We start from the raw sequence: 19729 nt of genomic DNA on the forward strand, positions 1-19729 counted from the left end.
ATCTGTAAAGAGCATATCCCTGATGAGCACCAACCTCACTTTGGACTTCAAGCGCAGTCATGCCAGGTTGAACAGCCTCCTGTTGGACCTGGTGTGCAGATATAAGTCATCAGTGGATGAGTCAAAGGCATAGGAGAGGAGCAGGGAGAAGAAGTTCTCAAAAAGGGTAAGTGCCAGCACACAGCCCTGCTTCATGCCGCTACTGATAGGGAAGGAGTCTGAGGAGGATTCATCATACAGGACTGTTCCCTTCATATCAGCATGGAAAAAGATTAACTGCGGAGTTTGGGGGGGGGGCAACTGATCTTACCGAGAAGTTCAAATAGACCCTTCCTGCTGAACAGGTCAAAGGCCTTGGTGAGGTCAATGAACATCATGTAAAGTGGCTGACCTTGCTCTCTGCTCTTCTCTTGGAGTTGTTGGAGGGAGAAGATCATGTCTGTTGTTGACTTGCCTGCTTTGAAGCTGCACTGGGATTCTGGGTACACATGATCCGCCAGCATCTGCAGCCTGTTGAGTATGATGCGGGCATACACTTTACAGATGATGCTCAGGAGCAAAATCCCTCTCTAATTATTAAAGTCACTGTGGTCACCCTTGTTTTTGTAAAGGGTCACAACTGTGGTGTCGCGCATGTCTTGGGGGACTGCTCCTTCCTCCCAGGAGAGGCAGATTAGCTTGTGCAGTGGCCTCTACCTGGTGCTTTGTCATTTGGGAGGGAGTCAATTACTTTGCTGAGCTCCTCTAAGGTGGGCGCTTTGTCGAGCTCCTCCATGGTGGGCAGTTTCTTTATGCTGCTTAGGGCCACATCGGTGACTGATGTTTCTCAGGAGTATAGCTCAGAGTAGTGCTCCACCCATCTGGCCATCTGTTGCTCATGGTCTGTGATCTTCTCTCCCATCAGAGATTTCAGGGGGGTCACAACTTTCACTGGACAGCCTAGAGCCTTCTTGTACATTCCTTGGATGTTTCCAGACTCAGCACTGCATTGGATTCCTTCACACAGTTGCTGCCATTACTAATTTGTGCACTGTCCATTCAGTGGGGCATTTTTGTGTAAGCTATCTAAGGCTTTTCATTTGTCCTTGATTATTGGTTCCATTTCTGAAAGGTGTGCATTGAACCAGTCCTGACCAGGCCATTCCTTCCTGCCAAATGTGGACATGGCTGGGCTGTAGATGGCACCCTTCATGGCATTCCACTTGGCTGTGACATCATGCTCTGGCAGGTCCTAGAAAGCCTGGCCCAGGGTGGACACATACTCCTCCTCCCTGGAGGGGACCGACATCTGCACAGTGTTGATGCAAGGGCAACCTTTTGGTTTTGAGCAGTGTAGTGTGTGTGGCTGTAGGCGTACCCTGCTGCTCACAAGGGCATGGTTGGAGTCGCAGTCTGCACTATTGTAGATTCTGATGGAGAGGATGCTGTTAAGGGTAGAGCGCCTGGTGATGACCAAGTTGAGCTGGTGCCAGCAATGAGATCTGGTGTTTTTCCATGACACTTTGTGTTGTGGCTTAAACTTGAAGAAGGTGTTTGTAATGTACAGGTCAGGGTAGGTGCACAACTTCAGCAGTCTCTGACCGGTTTCATTGGTCTTTCCAGTGCCATGATGTCCAAGGTAGGTAGGCCGTGACTCGTGGTCTGCACCTACTCTGGCATTAAAGTCAAAGAGGAGGAATAGTGGTTCATCTTTGGGGACTCTTTGATATGTTCATCCAGCTGCCCATAGAGCTGATCCTTTGTCTTCTGAAACGTGAGGGTGGAGGCATAGATGCTGAGGATGCTAACAGTACCTGCAGCACTGACAAGGCAGATGGACAAGAGACAGTGCCCCCCTGAGGGAGGCTCAGCCAAGGCCAGACGGGTGCTTTTGATGGCAAAGCCTACTCTGTGCTGGCAGGGCTCCTCAGGTTCTCCACCCTTCGAGAAGAAGGTGTAGTTTTCCTCTCTGAGGGTGCTACTTGAGGCAAGCCTGGTTTCCTGGAGGGCAGATTTTCAGATTGTGAATCAATGAGCTGTAGTCTTGTTTGTTGGTTTCTTGTTTCTTTTGTCTGGTGTGGAATTTCCATCTGATTGTATGCTGAGTAACACACTGAGCTCCAGACACCCACTGGAGTAGGCAGATGTTGGCAGGTCAACACCTTACTGACTGGGGGCTGCCTGGCTTGAGGCCAGTCAGACATGTTGATCCCTCCCACCATCAAAGCTGACCCATGGCACCCCTTCCCTATGCCAATTGGGTGGGACTTATAACCCATAGACTGCCAGCTTCCGTGTTTTTTCCTCACTCAGTAGCGAGACTGGAGTGACCTCTCCAGGGCTCAAGCCTGGGCATGAAGGGTGGAGATCCTGGGCTGCCCAGACGTCAGGATCTCCCTCTCGTCCTTGCTGGTGGGGTCAAAAGGAATGCTGAGCATGACATTTGGCACCAGTTTGGATGCAGGAGCTGCCGGAAGGAAGTCATAGTTGACACCCAGCTGCCTTAGGGGTTCAACTCTGGATTTTTGGTCTAGGTTTACTCCTCTAGCCTTTCCTTCTCCTGAAGATATCCACAAGGCAGCAGAGTCATCATCCAATGGCTGGGTATTGGTGGGTTTGAAATCAGAGTTTCCTTCTCCTAGATGAACTGCCTGACTAGGCTAATGAGCTCCATCTGCCCGGATTTGGAGTCAGAGTTTTCCTTCTCTTAGACTGGCTGCCTGCCAAGGCTAACGAGCTCAGTCTGACCACCCAGTTACACTGCTAGTCACTCAGTCATGCCACACAGCAGGCTCTGTGAAAACAGGGGGCACCGCATGAAGGTGCTGCTGAGAACACAATAGTGTAGGAGAGGCCATATGCAAGTAACCTCCTGCCCAGCAGAGCCAGACAGTGGTCCTGCGGCAATCAATTTTGCATGAGTTCACTTCTAATACTTAGCATTATGTTGTGTTGAAAGGTCAAAGGTGAACTACCCACCAGTAGCATTTCAAACATTCTAGCCACTTAAAGAGTGACCATCACTTAAATGGTTGCCCCCAAGCAAACAGTAGACAAGTTTTTTAAAGGTCTCTATTTGATTTCTCAGCTCTCATTTTGATTTCTGGAGTCCTATGAATTTGCAAAATGGTCCTATTTTTGCTGAGTGATGTACAGAATGCTATCAATAATTTGCAGATCTCCATTTGGTGCCTTATGAATTCCAATGCTCTTTTATACAGAGTGTGTAGGGTTGCATTGAGCTGGATGGCTGTTTTGCATGGCTCATACTGGTTATATCAAGTACAACTGTACATTCTGACCAAATAATTCACTGAACCCCCATGGATATACAGAGATATTCATGGCTCCTTAAATAAATGTCTAATGAGTAAAGGTCAGTTTGAGGTATGACACTTTTATTCAGTTGATTTTTTTCTCATATTATTACATCAACTGTAGTAAAAGTGATTGGTCAAAAAGAATTTTTAGGTTTCACAAGTCTATTTACCTGTTCTTTTACTCCTTTTAACTGCTGAAAATTGAAACCATCTCAGAAATTCTTGTGAAATTCCAACATCCAAATCTGGTATAAAAAAATCTGATTCAGTAAACATGTTCAATTGATGCCAAGTGCATACAAAATTCTTTGTCCTGGCCACTGACCTTGCACCTGGTATGCAGAAGTCACAGATCCTGACAAGATATACCAAATGCTAATTTTGGTTAAATCTGCAATTAATACTTTTGGGGAAAAAAAACAAGTTATTGAGCTGGTATCATTCACAGTATTATTTAGATATATCTACAAACCTAATTTGATAAAAATTCATTGACACTTCTTTGTGTCACCATGTTCACAAGCCAACATAGCTGAAAACCCAAGTTAAGACTTTTAATCTTAAAATCAGTGTCATTAGTGACAAGTATCAACTTGCTTATTGGAAATGCAGCTAAATATCATATTTCAACAAAATTCATTGGGTATGAAGATATTTTAGGGATAAACTTGCATAGCTTTTTTTGTATTTAAAACAGTTATTTTTTCATAGAAGATGATTATGTCAGGACATCAGTATGGGGGTGGAGGAGGGCATTTGGCAATAGCAATGGATAAGTATTGTAAATTAAAATTACTTTTTAACTCACTCCCCCAAAAAACTTGCTATTGCATAGTTGAAATTGTCAGGTGGGTAGCTTGATGTCTTAAGCTGACAAAGAAAACAGTGAAACAATGGAATATATTCACCATCAAAAAGAAAGATCCACTTATAGAAGTTGGTGTCCCTCTGGACCACATGTTATGCTGCAACTATGGGTCCAAGAGAAAAAAATGCTTGTGATTTGTTAGTATGTGATTTGCAAAAATGCTGCTTTCATGATGTCATCTGAAGAAGAATGATTTACTTAGGCCCATCAGGCAGTGACAGCTTGAACCTCATGTGTTTTAGTTTCATAAAAGAAAAGATCTCTGTTGGTTAGGGACTATAAAGCTCTTCTGATGTGGTGACAATGCAAAATGACATAATGGAAGCTGAAATGTCAATGGAGCCCCAAGATGAACAAAAAGGCATTTTCTTCCCTTCCTTTTCCCTTTATAGCATCAAAATAGAAATGCAGTGCCCTGACTGGTCATAAAAGCCTATCTTGATCATCTCCACATGAGAATGGAAATCTATAGGCATTGAAGCTACCTAAGATCAATTTCTGTCTCATAATTCTGTCAGGCAAAGGAAAGAAATGGATTCATGCCAATTAAAATGGAGACAGCCATTATAACAAACATTGCATGAATCTCCATGCATCTTCTTGCAGACTCCAAAAATGCCATCTTTGGTGTAAAGTTCTGAAAGGAAACCTCACTCACTGGTTTAAAAGGGGGGATTTAGTTAATGACCATAAAACATAAGAACAATTCCATCAGGGCACAAGGAAGCAAGAGACATGTCTCTGCAGCTCAAAATACTCAACAAAATCAGCAAGATGTGAATCCAAATGGATTGCCGAGTCCTGAGAGAATTTAAGTGTCTTGGAATAGCCCTTGATAGCTGATACTGAACATCTTTTGTTCTTGAAAAGGAATGGATGTTAGATGGACATCTAGGAAGAACGTGCTTCCTACTGCACCAATCATTGAAGATTCTCCACCTGATATAAAAGACCTTGGATGGTGAAGCACTATTGGTTTGAATGATGCAACTGGCAATCCTCCCAAAACTTGTTCTGGTGGATAGATCACCTGAGATGAGCAAAGCATGAAGTTGGAGAATCTAAGAGCTGTTGTGGAGAAGAGAGCCCCAGTGTTGTGACAGAAGATCCCTCTTGTGAGGTAGAGACCTCAGCTGATCTGTCAAGAGGTCTAGAAGAATGATGAACAACAATCATTGGAGTTACTATTGAGCTATCAGAATAATGTGACCAGCAGAACTCCTGCCTCTTTTTTTACAGAACTTGAATAGCACAATGGGAAGGCATATGACACAAGAACTGATGATATCAATGGAAACTGAATGCAGCACTGCTTGTACTCTCATTTCCAGGACAAGTGAAATGTAAAAGGGAAACCTGTTGCTGGGCCTGGTCACAAAAAATGTCCACCAGAGGATTTCCCATAGTAAGGGAAAGGGCTGTTTTGGAGCAGTAGAAACCATACCATGGGGACTGTCCTACACAGTCTATCAGCTAATAGAATTTTCATCACCAAAATGTGGCAAATTCAGAAGGTGATGTTGTCTGAGGTTACCCAGTGAAGTAGGTTCCAAATCAAAAAAGTGGCATGTGTGCCTCCTTGACAATGAAGATATGTTATGATAGGCATGTTGTTAGAGGAGACTATGACACATTAACACCTTATTCTGTCAATGCAATCTTGCAACATTGGAAATAAGCTTTCATTTCAAGTTAGTTAATGTAGAGGGATGACTTATCCTGTGTCCAGTGTCCCTTGAGACTCATTCCCTCCAGCTTTAAATTAGTGCCCCAACCAGAATCTGATGTATCTGTGAACAGAATGGAGTGGGGATTAGATACATACATGGGAACCCTTCTCAGGAATCCATCTGATTCATCAACTAATTCAAATGGCGATGAAAATCTGATCCTAATCAATCAGAGCTGATGGAGAATTTCTGTGATTTCCACCTTGTGAGAAGAAGAGACCATGAAAAGTGTGTATGGAAATGTCCTAAGGAAACCTGACCTGCAGTGGTATTCAAGGTTCAAAATAGGGATAAGTAAAGGCAAGCAGACAATGAAGTTTTTGCTAGTTGCACCTCTAGAACTTCCAGGATTCAATCTATCTCATCCTGTGGAACTGGGACTAAGTTCATGAAGAATTTCATTCCAACATAAACAAAGTCCAGAGATCAGATGAGCTCAGACTTCTTGAGGTTGGGTGTAAGGCCCAACTGACTTACTATGGACCAACAATGGAACAGATTCTGATGGAGGCAATGAACCTGAACATCACTGATCAGTCAGTCATCAAAGTTCTTGTGAATTGAGTTTACCAGTAATCAGAGGCAAGATGCTACTGAGTGGCAGACCCTTCAGTTGAAAAACAACCTGGTGCAAGCAAAACTGGAGGTATTTTCAATGTGTAGGAAATATCAGAATGTGCGAATAGGCATCCTGGAGGTTGATGGGGACTGTCCAATCTGATCGATGCATTGTATTTCAGAGTGAGGAAGTGGTCTCCATCTTGAAATGTTCCTTCAGAATAAACAGGTTTAATGGCAAGAGATCAATTATAATAGAAACTTTCCAGCTATTCTTGGTGATTTTAAAGATTTGGGAGTAGAATTGAGGAAGCTGATCAATCAGGACCCTCTTGACTGCCCCTTTCTGCAAAATGGTATTTACCTGTTCCCTTAATTTCATGAGACTAGACTGGTGAAAGATTATGAGGATCCTTGATAGTCAGGTTTGTTCCTGAACTTGAAGTCAGTAACCCCAAAAGAGGCCTAGATTATCACCTATGGGAATGTTTGGGAGAGGAATGCATGGCAGGAGTCTAAGTCTTCATTGGGTTAGAAAACTTCTTCCTACTGGTTCTTTAGCAATTTCCATTCCTTGAACCTGACTGATGATGAGGTGGTTTCATTTGAGGTTGTGAACTTGACTGAGTGGTACTCCAGTTCAAAGCATCTAAATTTGATCAGAGATGACTATTTCTGTGTCATCTTCTGTTCTGTATATTTAATTTGCAATGTTTGTTAGTTTTTTTTATTTATTTCATTATTATCTATGGGTAATGTAATACTGTAGATAATACATTGTAGCTGACCTTGTCCAAGATCAGTGACAGTTTTGTAAACAACTTAGGATTATTATCTACACTTGGGTCAGGGTCATTTGTACATCACAAATAGCTATACCCAGACTATATGATGCATGGCACATGTTTTATTATAACAAACTTTCTCATTCTTCTAGAACAATGAATTTTTTACCCTCATCTGGGTTTTTCTTTCTGTTTTCTCTTTTTTTTATTGAACTTAAGTTGTCAGGATTTTACATATTCCCCTACATCTCCACCTGGCCAGGTGTATGGGGCATTACCTTAAGAATATTTTCCATCCTGAGCTGTACTCATGTTCCATTACTTAGACACAACACACATGCACATACAAATTCACATGTATATACTCAGATATTGTACTAAAGAACCATTCATTTACCAATACATTGCCTGTTTGTTTCTTTTATGCAAAAGTAAAGGAAAACTAAGAAGTGAAACCCAAAGTTGACAAAAGGGTCCACCTTTTCTTAAACTCATCAGTTCTGTTATTCACTTTGGTACATATTTTTTCAGCCTTTTGTACAATAAAACAAAATTTTTATATTAGGTGAGATTTGGGATTTTTGATGCACAGCCAGATCTGTATATAACATATTCTGCAAGCAAGATTAGAAAGCTGACAAGATCATCAAATTGTTTTATTTCCCATGAAGACATCTTTTCACGTAATTTAAAAATCTGGGTAGTAAATTTGGATCCATTCCACAAATAATTTCCAAAATGTTCAGTAACTGAAAATTCACAGAATAAGTGCTCAATTTGTTCTGTTCCCTCCTTACAGAAGGTGCATTTATCATTATTACTTAAACTAATCCTGTTCAAAAACTGGTTTGTGGCAATAGTTCTATGTAGAAATCTAAAATTAAAGCCAATCAGTTTTGCGTCCTTTGTACAAAATTTAGCTGAAACAAAAGAGTTGGACCATTCATTTACACCAATTGCTGCCTGGACCAAGTTTCATATTTACCATTTGGTGTCTGTATCTTGGTTTTTATTAGATCTATAAAAACAAATTTATTCTTTGCTCTTACCCTAAGGAGCAAAGTTTTGTCGAGTATTACATGAAAAGTATTTCCACTTTAACAAAAGTGATTTTCTTTCTCCACTTCACTGATATCTTTGAGATAAGAGCAAAGTACTGTAAAAAATTAGTAGTTTGTGTCGTTTGTTTCATTTCAAAGGTGCTTAGTACAATATCATTTGTTCTCCACCTTGTGTATTATTTAATATTGTCTATAGTTATTAAATTTATGATTATCTTGAGACAAGTATTCCTGAACAGTTGATGGTTCATTTTTCCATTGAGATAAAGCATAAATAACATCATGCCAAAATATATTATTAATTCTTTTAGATTTCTTTCAGTTTAGTTTTTCCTAATTTTAATAACAGCATACCTCCAAATTTTCCAAATACTTGTTCTGAAACAAGGTTTTGCCATAAACCATATTTGCTCAGTATAAGATTCCTAATTCAGGAAAGATTATATACCACATAAAGGAGTGAATCATATTTAATCCACCTTCCTCAAAAGGGACCTATAAGACTAACTCTTTTTAACATCTTGCTTTTGCCACCCCAAATAAACCTGAAAAATAATGTATTCAGCTCATTTTCTATTTGGGGTGGAGGACTTAATACAGCAGCCCAAAAAATGAATAAATTTTGGCAAAATCAAGGATTTTACCAAAGCAATTTTTCCAATAAGGGAAAAATTTCTTCTGCTCCACCAGTCGAGCAGTTTCTTTACTTTCTTCAGCTTTGTCAAATAATTTAGTTCAACCATATCCTCTAAATTCAGGTTTTTCTTTTTATGTCTTAGTTTGTCATATAAATCATGTTTTCCTGAAAATTAATCATTCATGTGTTAACTAACTGTGCATCCTGTGCAACAGAACCTTTACTTACTCGACACTGAAGACTCCATATAAAGATAATCTCTTTGTTGTTCCTGTAATTAGAAAAAATATACTTGATTTTACTGCTTACTTTATGACATCATTTTCGATAAAAAAAATTATTACAAAATAAAATTTTCTGTTAAGTAAGGGATATTAAGGTGAAAAACGTTAAAGAAAAATATTCAAACATAAACCAGCCAATGATTATTATAAAAACTTCACCTATCATCTGAAAAAGGCAAAGAACAAAATCACCATTACAAATCACATAAACAAGGCTATAGGATATTTTCATACACTATTAATAAAATTAATAAACATAGTAAAGGTCACCTAAATAATGGAAATACTAATTGAAAATAAATCTTGTCATCTCTTACTTTCACAAATTTTAAAATAATAATTTTAAAAACAGTACATGCACATAACTTGCATATCTATATCTATTCCTATTAATGTTCACATTCATAATATCAAAAATTAGATACATGTGAAATACTAAAATGAATATTGTTACCTGCTACAGCCATTTGCAGTCAATAAAACTAAGAATAGATTCCTTTCTGATGAAGCCTTATGATAAGGTCGAAAGCTAAGGAGTCTAACCTATTATGGTACAGAAAGGTATTTATTCTTAGTTGTATATGAAATACTTTGTTTATATTTGTCACAAACTGATAAAGGACCTTTATTATTGTTATATTTAATTGTCTAAGGCAGGTGATCATTAACACGAATGAAATATTTGTGATGCAAACTCTTTCTCACAAATATACTAGCTTTGTCAATGATTATTCATGTTTTGTTTTAGAGTCTGTCAGGTATTTTTGTGTACACTCTTTGCAAATTTTAATTCAATAATTCTAACTGCATTTTCAATGTTGCTTAATGTAACATAAAAAATTATTAATCCCAGCATACTTTAAAGTAAAATATTAAGCTAGCAAAATAAATACTTTAATAAAAGTAATATTTGAAATTAGATATTTTATTAAAGGAAGAACAATCAATGAAAATACCACATGTAAGATGAATAAGATCTGGTGTTGTTTTCTCTTAGTTGCTGATGAAACTGGAAAGACCAAATATTTCACTGGCTTATACTATATTAAGCAAAACTAAAACAGATACTCCAGTAATATATGTGATTCAGTCTGCTGTAAGAAGGAAGAAGTAAATTATAGAACAGACATGCTTGCAAATGAATTTGAAAATTTAGACCAACATTAATTCTGGAAGCAAGTTAAAACAAAATACTTTGACAACTTCCAGTAAGCTACCAATCTGCACTGATAGGAACCAAGGCCAAACTAACATATGCAGCATGTGCAAAAATCATTTTGATGCCTTACTCAATGGTATTAAAAATGATTTGAATAAGGAGTTGTTTTAGCATTCAAGGCCCTTTCCAGTCTTACTGAACAGATCTTGTTATCTGAAATCAAATGTGCTGTAGCCAAACAAAAAGTAAATGTCCAGGATCATATTTTGTATATGTAAAACATGTCAAATTTTCAGATATTAGACTACATGTCCTTTTGTTAATTTTATATAATTGTATGTTTATACATAACTTTATTCCAGATAATTTCAAAAAAATACAATTATCCTCGTACTGAAAACAAAAACTGGTAACTTGCTGGACAAAATTAATTATAGACCTATTATTCTTATGAAAATTATTTTGAAAATATTTAAGTGTATTGTACTACAATGATGTGAAGTCAAAATCTCTCATAATCAGTTTGGTTTTATTATACAATATTCAACAGACATATGACTCTATGCGTTTAAGGAAACTGTAAACTATTATGTAAAACATGGAGGCCCTGTGTTTGCATGTATTTTAGATGCTAGTAAGGCAATTGACAGGATCAGTCACTGGACACTCTTTAAAAACTTGCTTGACATTCAAATGCCCATCTACACAGTTCAAAGTTTGGTTAACTGGTATGGCAAACAGTTATACTATGTACGTTGGGGAAGTACAGTATCCAGCTCCTACCATGTAACCAATTGGTGAGGCCGGGAGGTGTTCTTTTGCCTTCGTTATTTAATATATAGTAGAAAAATTCAATTGTAACCTTGGTCGGAGACACCAAATGTGTTATTTTTTTAACAATTTTAATTTTCTGATGATATGTCAGTGATGAGTCCTTCAATCACAGGTTTAAAGAAATTATTAAAGATATGTGAACAGTACACATTTGAAAATGATATCATCTATTAATACACAAAAATTGGCATGCATGGTCTTTCATTCAACTTCTTTCAAACTGTGATCTCCTTTCTCTGTACTTCTTAATGGCCATGCTCTTGCACATGTCAACAGTTATACATATTTGGTCTTATTTTAAAATCCATTGGGTTAGATGATGAAGATGTGATTAGACATTACAGATTTGTGTGCACTCAAGCAAACATTCTTCTATGTAAATTCAGAAATTACTCTTTGAATATCAAAATTAGATTAATCAAATCTTATTGCTGCACTATGTATTGTGCTCCGCTGTGGACAAACTTTAGTGAATTTATGAAAAGAAAACTAGTTACTGGTTACAATAATAGTCTTCATTTTCTAATCAGCCTGCCAAGATGGAACAGTGCATCTACCATGTTTGTAAATAATGTATTCAGTTTCAAAGAAGTAATGAGAAAGTGTATTTTCAATGATGACAAGAAAATCTAACAGTAAGAAATGTATCTTGAAATCTCTGTGGAACTATGATGTTCATTAAATTCTTGAATTATATAAAGATGGAACAAATTATTTTTTAAATGTCTTCATAATTTCATTCTTAAAAAGCTGGATATATTTTGTAGTTGAAGATGTGTCTGTATATTATATGTATAAATACTCATATGTGTATCATGCTTGCCATACAAAAAGTTTACAGTGACATCCCATATTTTTAAAAATACTTTTTTGTATATTTATCTTCAAACTTTCTTTTAACCTCACTCATCTCAATTTTAAATATTTTTTTAAGTCCCATCCTTGGAAAGGCAATTAATCTAGTTTGTACATTAGATACCTATCGTCTTTTGTGTTTAAAATAATCTTATATTTTCAGATTTTAATTTTGATGTAGGGACCATGCAGTCTGAAAATGAAGAATTCTTATCTTAATAATTTTGAGTATTATTTTGAACAATGGTAAATACATGTAGTACATACCCAGCTGATAGTCATAGAGGGATTGATGCACTGTCATTTTCTCAATCTGAATGGTCAGCCAGTGTCCACATGTATCAATTGATAATGAAGTATTTATGTTCCTGGTTAAGTTGTCCACAGTAACACAGCATTCCACACTAGTACAGGTCTCTGATACTGAGCAATGGATGTTGCTGGGCAGAATGGGTAAGGTCAACTCACTGGCACAGTCTACATGTAAGATGAAAAGTAAGTAACTAAGTATGTATGTATGTATGTGTGTGTGTGTGTGTGTGTATGCAAAGGTTTAACAGTACATCAACACAATTGTGGCCATATAGTAACAAGCAAAGACTAGTTATTATAATGGCAAAGCCAAACACCTTGGTTCAATCCCCAGGTGAACAAGCCCCCTCCAGTAAAATGCAGATGTCCAACATAGAGAAAAGATACAAGATAATGATGTTGCATACACTCCTGCCCCCACTGCATCAAAAAAGTTAAGAAAAGATAAAGGCAAAAAAGCACAAAATCCTTAAGATGAAAGGTCAGTAATTTTCTGTACAAACCACATTCATTAAAACATTTTAAAACATTCTCCTTTGGTACAACACTGCAAGATGCATCTTACAACATAAAGGATGGCATACCATGCCTATTTTACATTCCCAAAACCACTGTGGTTGAAAAAAGTGAAGCATTTAACAACATGCAAAACTTGTTCCATGTAATTCTTTATTAGGTAATTATTATACTTTTGTCAATCTTTATGAACATCTTCTGATGTTCAGTGCCATATGACTTTCTTTCTAAAACCTTCAAATGATTGTATCTCAGTAGACAAACTTCATTCTGCTTTTAAATCTGTAAATAAATAGATTATACATGTATATTTACTTGAAATACACAAAGCATTTTCTAACTATTGTTTCTGCCAGGTTTGAAAAAATTTGGCCCCCTTCATTTGAAAAGTTAATGAATAGTGTATGATCACCATGGGTGAACCTCATAATAAAATGATATAACCTTAACATAATTTATTACTATTCACATTTTTTTAAAAACGTGTCAAATAATCTGATGTCCCTGCCAACTATTTTAGTCATCAGTTATTGCAAAGTTTCAGCTTGGAAATGATTGCTTGAAGGTGTATGAATCTCTTTTCTTTCTTTGGTTTCATTATTTTCATTAGATGTTTCACATCTCTTTGGCTTCTGTTTTAACTTTTGTGGGTTTTATTGGTTTGTTCACTAGGAGTCACCAACCATGCAGTTGGTTTTATCACCTTATGGTCTAAGCATGATACTGTGATAAAAGAATCAGTTATCCATTGTTTCATATCTATCTCTTAACGAAACTTTACTGCCTTTGCAAAACAAATGACACTAAATCAGGGCCATATCATGTACCTGGAAGCATACGACTTGTGAAAATACCAATTTTGGCAGGGGTGGGTGGTGTAAATGGTGTTAATATACTGGGTAGAAGTAACCTCAGTATGTTACTTGAATTTGTTTCATGTTTTCATTGTGGCCATTACAGTCTGAGAGTGTGTGAGTGATTTGGATTTTTTATGTAGCTTTAACAATTTTTCAGTCATATTGCTACGATGTCTGTGCTGTGGCAGTTTATAGTGATGTCCAGCACTGGGGCATCATGCCACAGACATGATAAATGATGTCCCACCCAGTCACATTATCCACAACATCAAGCCAACCAGTCCTAACACTGACCTCTTAACACATTAACCCCTAGCGACGACTTTACGGGGCAGGAGGTAGTAGCCTACTGCCGAGCTCTGTAGCGTCATGGTCATGCATGATACACTAAAGTGGATGATATTATAGAAAGGTAGACAGATGTAGCTCTACAATGATACCAAATAATCTGGAATATCTAGTTCACTACAAAATACAGATATAAAAACCTCATTTTTTGGACCTGACTTTTTTTTACACAAAATTCGCCCGTGGTCGGAATTTAATTTTGTGTCTGGATTTTAGACTTTTTGGTCTCAGATGTAAGGCAAACCAGTATGAACTGCAAACAGACAGATGATCCTTTGCAAAAAGTAGGATAAGATGGGCATTTGGAATAAAGAGTGGTCTCCATACAAAAATAATGGCTCCGTTTAGCAAAAAACCAAACAAAAACAAGTCCAACTTTTACCCCTCTGCTCATGCGCGAGTCAAATAGCCAATGAAAAATGATGTTTCTAACACAACTAGGCAGTATGTTATTGAAAGATGACCATGGATTTGGTGTTTTCAAGTCTATTCAGAAATAGCTTTCAAAATGTGTTTCCTATTTGATTTTCAGGCAAAAATGGCAAAAACCTCCAAGGGTTAATATGTTAATGCTGAGCACCTAGTGAGACAGCTGTTAGTACCATTTTTATGTTTTTGGTATGATTTGGCTGGGATTCGATCCACTGCAACCTCCTGCATCCGAGGTGGACACTCTAACCACTAGGCCACCGGAGCAGTACAATCTGGTAGCATACCTAACTTATTCTAAAGAAAGAAATATTATGGGATATTAGTGAGCACAGGATTCCAGAGTTTCACCATATATGGGATTTAGAGAATGAGGGAAAATAGATTTGAGTATAGTGATTGATGCAATTGGAAAAGATCAATCAATGGATTTTCTACATTTTCATAAAAACAATCATTGAGCAATTCAGGCATTTAATGATTGGTTGGTGTAACTGAATCAGAAATAGCTGCACTTTGTTAATTTTTATTGCACAACTTTTGGAACATTCAATTTAGTTATTTGAAGAACCTTTTGCACAGATTCTACAATGGCATGTCCTGGCTGCAACAATGCCTTATGCACTATATTTAATATATTTATCACAATTATACTATTGTGCAACAATTTTATTTATAAATTTTTTTTCTGTCTATGAAAATTCCCCCCAAACTTGTTATTTTTCAAATCTGACAATGTAATCTAGCAATTTACAGAATTATGAGAATTTCACTATCCACATAAAGAATCTCCACAATTTATCTCAACATTAATCTCATATCTTTGCAGTAAACTTTTAAACTTACAATAATGTAAAATATATTTCTTTGGCAAATTTTATATTTTTCAAATCCAAGCCAATTATTCAATGTACTAAGTACCCAAATTTCAGGTTTGAGTTTTGATGTGATTTACTTTCCCAAGGTCACAGACATTCAGAAGTATTAAAGCAGGACTGAGTTTGTGATTCAAATGATGCTGAATATGCAAGTGATTGCTTTTCAAGTTAATGAAAAGTGCTAATGTGTCTTCATTACCTTGATTCACTTTTTTTCTAAAGTTATTACCTGACTGCCACGTTTTGCTTGCATTTTCATTACACATATCCTCATTTAGGAATGGAGCAATTCCCAGTTCCTCATACAGGAAGCTGATCAGAACTTTATCAGACAGGGATCCCAGTGTAGCATTCCTATCCTGAAGCCACTTGGTCAAAGAAAAACCTGCAGCAAAAGAGATAAATGTTGCATGAACACAGCATTGCAGAGAAATTATTTTCCAAAACAGTACTGAAGCTAATGGATTATTTGAATACTTGGATTCTAATATTTAAACAAAAAGTTAAATCTCAACTGTAAATCATACAATTATGGCTTTTAGGCATAATATAAATGTAGAACTTTTTATAAACTAAATTAAGTATAAATTCCTTGGAGTTTTAAAAAATGGGTTTAGTGTTATTGAGATCAGTGATATTGCTATTCTACAAACCTTTTACTGACTTGTACGTGTCTTACCATATTTAAAAAACTGAATGAAAGTATGTACTTGGAAAAATGGATCAACTGTTAATAAAGCCACTAAAAAAATAAACAAGAAAATATAGTCTGTGTAATGGTATCAAAAAAGATACCCAGCAATGCACCAATATGTCATCATTCAAAAAAAAGATGTGGGACTTCTATCTTGGACCTGGTCTTTTCAAAACAGTGCTCCGCTAATGAACTACTGAAGTCAGCATGTAAGAAGCACCTTACTTTAGTCATTCTATTTTAGGTGCTTTTCTAGCCAATTACAAGGTTGAGAGCACCTGTGATAAATAAATGTTACAAGATTTCAAATTTGGGGGTGCTAACTTTGGAGGTTTCAACTTTCAGAGGTCAGTGAATGTTATTTTGAAGATGTTAAAAATGATGATGTACATGTATATAAATTAAGTAATTCTGAATAGCATGAAAAATGAGTCACTGACAGCATAAGATTGGTACTGTCTGAGTCTATTGTTGTTTTAAAGTCATTTTCCACATGAAGCACAAACACACATTTTTTAAACCATCACACCCTTTGCGACTTTAAGCTTCGTTTGCACATACCTTTGTTGCTGTCTTTATCATCACTATCACCACTCAATAATAATGACAAACACAAAAAAAATGTATCACTTACAAGTATAACAGACAATGACAACAGCCTCATTCATTCCAGGCATTATGGATTACAATGGCAATTAGTGACATGTACTTTAGTCTGGTTTACATTCATGCTTAACAAAGGATTAAATCAAGGTTAGTGGTCTTAATATCAATTTTTGCTATGCAGTTGTTCATAATAGTGCAAACCTGCGATAATACAGCGTGTCATGCTAAAACCATGATTTTTTACTCCCCAAACCCCCTTACACAGTTGTGTTTAAAAAATCACGATTTTCAATAATCTTCAGGGGAAAAAGAAAGACCACTTTAGTGTATCCTGTTACATGTAGCATGTGAAAATAGTATTTAAAAAATTCAAACTCTAAGATATTTATGCTCTGAGTAAGGGAAAATTCTAATAACCACTAATCAATCTAGACAACATTAAGCACTGAATCAGAACATAAGCAGTTAATGTCTCTAATCCTTTTGTAATTCTACTCACACATATTATAATCCACCTTGACAAACTTCAAACAATGAAGCCAACTTAAGCCATATTGACAAGATCAATGGGTGAAATTAGAAACTACAGTGCATTGCCCTGCTTAAGCCAGTTCAATTATGTGAGCACAGTCAGTATTATTGTATCAACACAACACTGAAACCAAAATATGAAGAATACAAATGGAAAAAATGCTTTTACAAATTTGCTTATGTGGGAGATTTCAGTGGCTGACAAGGGCAGGGAACACCCCTAAACTTGGGAGAGAAAATCCTCCTGTGGTGGAGGTTCACATTTATGGCCTTATTGTGATAATATAATACAACTTTTATGTACAACTAAAAATACTGAATTGTATGTGGAAAGATGTAAGACATGCATAGTAAGAAAATACAGGATACATGAATATATGCATCATTCTCTCACACGTTCCATCAAAGAAGCCACTATTCATTATGATCAATATTCTACAACATCAAAATCATAACTAAAATAACATCAATGCCTAATTAAAATATTAAAAAGTATCTGGCTCTCTCTCTGTAGGGGCTACTCATGGGCTAGAATCTGAATGTACAAGACCATGATTCCCAATTGGTGCTAGTCTGATCCCAGCCCTACAGTGTATTCTGGGCTCAAGTAGAATTGGTTCTAGGCTGATCCCAGCTCAAGTAAAATCTTTGCTAGGCTGATCTCAGCAATCAAGTGTATTATGGACTGATCCCAGTTTAAGGTACACTATGTGCTAAGTTGATCCCAGTATACTAGTGTATTATGGTGGGCTGATCCCATCTTCAAGTCAATCTATGCTAGGTGAACCCAGCATTATAGTCTATTCGGGGCCGATCCCAGCTTAAGTAAAATCTTTGCTAGGATGATCCCAGATTTCAAGTGTATTCTGGGCTGATCCCAGCTTAAGCAGACTAATGTGCTAAGCTGATCCCAGCATACTAGTGTATTCTGGACTGATCCCATCTTAACTAAATCTTAGTTAGACTGATCCCTGCATAAAGAGTATATAGTGGGTTGATCCCAGAATATTGGAATAGAACTAGACTGATCCCAGCATGAAAGTATTCTTATTTTTTCCTATTTAAACTGTAAAAGAGATGTATTAAACAGGTATGACCTATACATTATTAGTATAGCATATGAGTATCTGATTTGGGAAAAATGACAAGTCGAATTTGATATTATAATATATATTAAATGACAGCCACCAAGGGTGAAGGTGACAATCCATTTGGAAGGAATGGTGTCCAAAGCACATGACATTAAATATATGTACACAACTGTTCTTGAGCAGAAAGAAGTTGGTTAGGGTGAATTCTGATGTAGCACATATAGCATGATGAAGACCATCGTCCTAAAGTCTTAATTAAATGGTCCTCCATACCAACTGCAGCTGCAGTTGTGGCTGTTCCAATACAAAATGAAAGACCAGTAAGGTTTTGTTCTTCATAGCCTATGCACTCCTGCAGGAGCTTCAAGTAAGACAGAAAAGTTCTCTACTAAATGAACGTCCCATACAATCCACAAATAAAGGAGCATTTCCACCATGACCTCCAGCCAAAGCACCTTGCTGCAATTCACAGGCAAGCTATGATTAAGAATTTAAGATTGTTTAAGAAATTTTGACTCACCAGGTTTGAGGAAACCAGCATCCCATGCACATGGTGTTTTTGTCAGTAATGTGTTCTTGAAAACTTGCACTACCAGAACACAAGAGTAACTTGCCTCCAGGCACACACTGATATTCAGGCTAACCAGGTAACCTCCCTGACTGTACAGCTCATCAATTTTGTAACTATAAAATATTTATAAATAATCTTGACAATCTGTGTTACAATTCTGAAACTACATTTCATGAAAGATAAACTGAATTATACTTAAAATATCTGACTGTGTCTTGTATAATGCAATAGTATTCAGGGAAGATTTCTTTCATATAAGGTGGAAACATTCTTCATTATACAGGAATAACATCTTTAGTAAATACAGTTTTGATAAAATATTAGTACCATGTAATGCTTTAATGATGCAGTCCATGTTTTATCTCTGAAAGAAACATTTATTTTATGAGCAAGAACTACACAAATCATTTAATTCTAGTATGGTATGTAAAGCAATGATTCTCTTAAATAACATTTCTTGGAGAATGCTTACCAAATCCCAATAATATTAGGAAATAAACTTGGCTACCTCTTGAATCCAGTGACTCCAAAAAGACAAAACATTGCATTTGCAAGGAGGTGTGGGAGGTTTTAATAGCAATGCCATCAGATAAGTATTCTGGGAGAAACATTATTCACCAAACAAATTTATTTTCACAATCAAATACTTTCTGCTGTCACAATGGAGAGAATAAGTAATCAAAAAATGAAATGTATGAGCCTCCAGAACACACGGTACTAATCGTATGGAAAAATGAGAACCAGCCTGGAAATGGGTGAACATAAAATAGAATATATATGGGTTATGCTGGCCATGATTGGTTAATGATGTAAGTTATTTTATAGG

The 19729-nt window shown here is 36.6% G+C and overlaps 1 protein-coding gene across 1 annotated transcript in view; it reads right to left on the reverse strand.

Annotated features, from left to right (window-relative positions):
* Window positions 1-19729, reverse strand: part of LOC149805047 (uncharacterized) — a 357351-nt gene that overhangs the window by 310182 nt on the left and 27440 nt on the right. Inside the window, exons 13-16 of the mRNA XM_089946893.1 lie at window positions 18853-19016; window positions 15640-15795; window positions 12338-12547; window positions 9167-9209 (exon numbers count right to left, since the gene is read on the reverse strand). Coding sequence (XP_089803019.1) covers window positions 9167-9209; window positions 12338-12547; window positions 15640-15795; window positions 18853-19016 — 573 coding nt within the window. The remainder of the gene's footprint in view (window positions 1-9166; window positions 9210-12337; window positions 12548-15639; window positions 15796-18852; window positions 19017-19729) is intronic.

This window comes from Sinohyriopsis cumingii, chromosome 2, assembly GCF_028554795.1.
Source record: "Sinohyriopsis cumingii isolate HCF-2022 chromosome 2, ASM2855479v2, whole genome shotgun sequence".
Classification (NCBI taxonomy): Eukaryota; Metazoa; Mollusca; class Bivalvia; order Unionida; family Unionidae; genus Sinohyriopsis; species Sinohyriopsis cumingii.